We start from the raw sequence: 3,696 nt of genomic DNA, 5'->3' as shown, positions 1-3,696 counted from the left end.
GTTTTCTTTTTCTTTTAGGCATTCTTTTAGTTGGACCACCAGGGACAGGAAAGACCCTTCTTGCCCGAGCTGTGGCAGGAGAAGCTGATGTTCCTTTTTATTATGCTTCTGGATCAGAGTGTGATGAGATGTTTGTGGGTGTGGGAGCCAGCCGTATCAGAAATCTTTTTAGTACGTTTTGCTGTATCTTTTATAAAATGCTGAATTTTTCTAATTTTAGGGGAAGAGTGTATCTTACCCTTTTTTGCTAATTGCTTTTGACTGACAGTCAGTTGAAGTAGACACTGTGGGATCTTGGTTTTAGGTAACCTCATATACGAGCTAAAGGAGAGCTGTCTTCCTTTTTTAAAAGTCAGAATTATTAGAAGAGCTAGTGGAAGGTGCAAGCTGACATTGAGAATTGCAAAAAGCTCCTAGCTTTTTTTCATTTTATTCATCGAGTCTTTAGTATGTAATTAAGCAGTAATTAGCATCAGACCTGATTGTATATGATACTTGTGCAGTTGGAAAACTGAATACCCAGTTGTTTTTATTTTATATCATTCTTTTCAGTATGATCTCCCCTCCAACCCCCGCACACCCCAGAGCTACTATTCTTAAATCAGTAAAAAACAGTCTTGCAGGTTAATATTTACTTGGTTTTGTTTGAAAAGTGTTGATATCTTTTACCTTACTGGGATCTTTTTTGTTTTTTTAGGGGAAGCGAAAGCAAATGCTCCTTGTGTTATATTTATTGATGAATTAGATTCTGTTGGTGGGAAGAGAATTGAATCTCCAATGCATCCATATTCAAGGCAGACTATAAATCAGCTTCTTGCTGAAATGGATGGGTAATTGAGTTTTCCTTTCTGTATAGAATATGGTGATGCCTTGTAGCATAATTGTAGTATAATTGATCTGATGTAAATTATTCCCATAAAGCCTTTGACAATATTCTAGACATATAAAAATCGTTATGTGTAGAGGCAATAGGATAGTCCCTCATGTAAGAGGTCAGGACAGGCTTTTCTCTTAGTAGTGTATTGTTTTTTTACTAATTGGGTGTTTGAATATAAGCTCCTCTCATTTAATTTGTGTTATTTATACCTTTATTCACTTGCTATACTTAAGATAGAAAATCAATGAGTTAGCTGAGCCTGGTATTCTATTTGAAGAAGTAAAGGGCATGTATGCTGGTTTCTACACAATCTATGAGTAGTTTTGAGTGTTGTAGATTTAAAACTTATATCAGTGTTCATAATATAAGAAGCAAGAGGTAGCTTTGCTTTGAAGGAAGGATCTTCAAGTCAATGTGAGACATTTTGAAATGAAATGGGAAGTCTGGGAGCAAATAAATTTAATTGATGAAAGTAATTTTTCAAAAATTAATCAGGCCCTCAAGTTTTTCATGTCAAGGTATCTTTTCCCTAGTAGACCAGGTATTGTGAAGATATGTAATTAGAGATGACTGGTGGTTTATTATAAATGCCTTTTCTCAGCTATTATTAAGATTAATAATAAACAATATTATATCAAGCATTGCTATATGTATGCTATGCTTCAATTTTCAGTGAAAAGGTACTCTTTTTTTTCCCTAAATAGTTTTAAACCCAATGAAGGTGTTATCATCATTGGAGCCACAAACTTCCCAGAGGCATTAGATAAGTAAGTATTGAAATAAAACTTTCGTGAAGTACTGTTATATGCTATAAGAACATGCTAAAAGAATCCCGTTACAAAAGATCACATTGTATGATTTCATTTATACAGAATGTCCAGAAACTGAAAATTTATGTTCAAAACTCTGTCTGCCATTGTCTTCCCATCATGTCTTTAGTGTGTCAGTCTTGTTGAATTTGAATTTTAGCATAGTCAATTTATTAATTTATGTTTTCCTTTTGCATTCTTCCTTTAGTGCCTTAATTCGTCCTGGTCGTTTTGACATGCAAGTTACAGTTCCAAGGCCAGATGTAAGAGGTCGAACGGAAATTTTAAAATGGTATCTCAATAAAATAAAGTTTGATCAGTGTAAGTTGAATTCTTTAATACAAATATTATTACCTCTGTAAAATGGTAATATATCCATGTGTCCCATTCGTGTTCCTTACATGATAAGTATATTAAAAGACCAGTTCATTTGTATGTCCTTTTCTCTCCATTTATATGTCCTTTTAAATGTCCTTGCCTAAGCCATGGCACAGTGGCTTATATCTGTAGTCCCAACTACTCAGTATGGTGAGGCAGGGGAGTCACTTAAGCCCAGGAGTTGGAGGCTGCAGTCAGCAATCATTATGCCACCGTACTGCAGCATGGGTGACAGAGCGAGACCCAATATCTATAGAGAATAAAAATAAGAAAACTCATGCCTTAATTAGTGTGTATCCAAGAGATCGCATTGCTTTGAATTCTGTTTCCAAACAAAGGGATTTTTTAGAGTATTCAGATAGATAATATTTGAAGATTAATATATGTACACATTTTTTAAGATGAATGTGAAATACATAATAGTAGAAAAAGCTCTATAAACAGTAGGTGATGATGTAGTCTGTTTGGGGCCAAAGGGGAGGAAAGCCAGCTATAAAACAAAACACATGGAGATATTCTGGACCCACTTGAGCAATAAATGAAGCTGTTAAAGCTGTAGTATTTTGAGAAACAGCCGAATCAACTCAAAATTAAATATGTTTCTTGTAATAAGGGGAGCGTTTACGTCTAACTTACTTCAAGTTGAAATTTGGAAAACAGAATGTTGTCTCTGAATATGGTTTTTCAGTTTGTGGTTAGGCTAGTAACCATATAGGTTATATTTGAAGTTTCTAATTCATATAAGGCAGCTCTACATTTCATTGCTTTTCACAGAGTTATTTAAATTTAAGACCTTTTGTGATTTGTCCCAATGCCAATTTCAGTGGTATTTTGGGGCTTTTTTCCCTAGGAATTTTCATAAATTAAGTTTATTTAAGTTTTACGATAAATGAATTATGGCTGAGAGTCACTGTCTTTTTCTTTGGACCCTGAGTTGTTTTTGATGAGCTTTCTTTTAGCTGTTTTGGACTGTTAGTATTGTGTTTTCTTTTTACATTAGCGGTTGATCCAGAAATCATAGCTCGAGGTACTGTTGGCTTTTCTGGAGCAGAGTTGGAGAATCTTGTGAACCAGGCTGCATTAAAGGCAGCTGTCGATGGAAAAGAAATGGTAACAATGAAGGAACTAGAGTTTTCCAAAGACAAAATTCTAATGGGTAGGTTTTTATGTTTTTTTCAGTCTCTTACTTTTCATTATGTTAAATAATACATTCTTTGTTTTTTTTAGCAGGTATTTTATTCAGACAACTAAAGCCATGGTGGTGTTTAATCTAATCTTACTCTAAAACTTCGATGTCTGGGTATTCAAGATTTACAATAAATAATTTCATAAATTCCCAGTTCGAGAGTCAAATTCCAATAAACAGTAACATTTTCTTAACAAGACCCATCTTGTCAGTGATGTGGAACTGATTTTATAGTGTGGCACATTCATTAGTTTTGTCTTTTTCTGAGAAGACCTTTTTTACTGACTTAAAAGAGAAAAAGGTTAAGAAAAGGAACAGTTTTGGGAACATGAAAATATATAGTTGAAAATAACACAATTTGGCTCTTAAAGAACAAATATATTCTAGTATCTTGGCAGGGCGCGGTGACTCACGCCTATAATCCTAGCACTCTGGAAGGCCGAGGC

The 3,696-nt window shown here is 34.4% G+C and overlaps 1 protein-coding gene across 2 annotated transcripts in view; it reads left to right on the top strand.

Moving 5' to 3' along the window:
• Nucleotides 1-3,696, top strand: part of YME1L1 (YME1-like 1 ATPase) — an 18,222-nt gene that overhangs the window by 9,672 nt on the left and 4,854 nt on the right. Inside the window, exons 2-6 of one of the 2 annotated variants that reach the window (XM_012654893.1) lie at nucleotides 19-171; nucleotides 698-830; nucleotides 1,582-1,644; nucleotides 1,895-2,007; nucleotides 3,065-3,220. In XM_012654893.1, coding sequence (XP_012510347.1) covers nucleotides 129-171; nucleotides 698-830; nucleotides 1,582-1,644; nucleotides 1,895-2,007; nucleotides 3,065-3,220 — 508 coding nt within the window. In that variant the 5' untranslated portion in view covers nucleotides 19-128. Of the gene's footprint in view, nucleotides 1-16; nucleotides 172-697; nucleotides 831-1,581; nucleotides 1,645-1,894; nucleotides 2,008-3,064; nucleotides 3,221-3,696 lie in introns of those variants that run through there. The other variant, XM_012654894.1, reaches the window with a different exon arrangement.

The sequence above is a fragment of the Propithecus coquereli genome, unplaced genomic scaffold (genome assembly GCF_000956105.1).
Source record: "Propithecus coquereli isolate 6110/MARCELLA unplaced genomic scaffold, Pcoq_1.0 Scaffold45, whole genome shotgun sequence".
Classification (NCBI taxonomy): Eukaryota; Metazoa; Chordata; class Mammalia; order Primates; family Indriidae; genus Propithecus; species Propithecus coquereli.
Note: the sequence above shows the minus strand (reverse complement) of the source record. Positions and strands in the feature narration are given on the sequence as shown.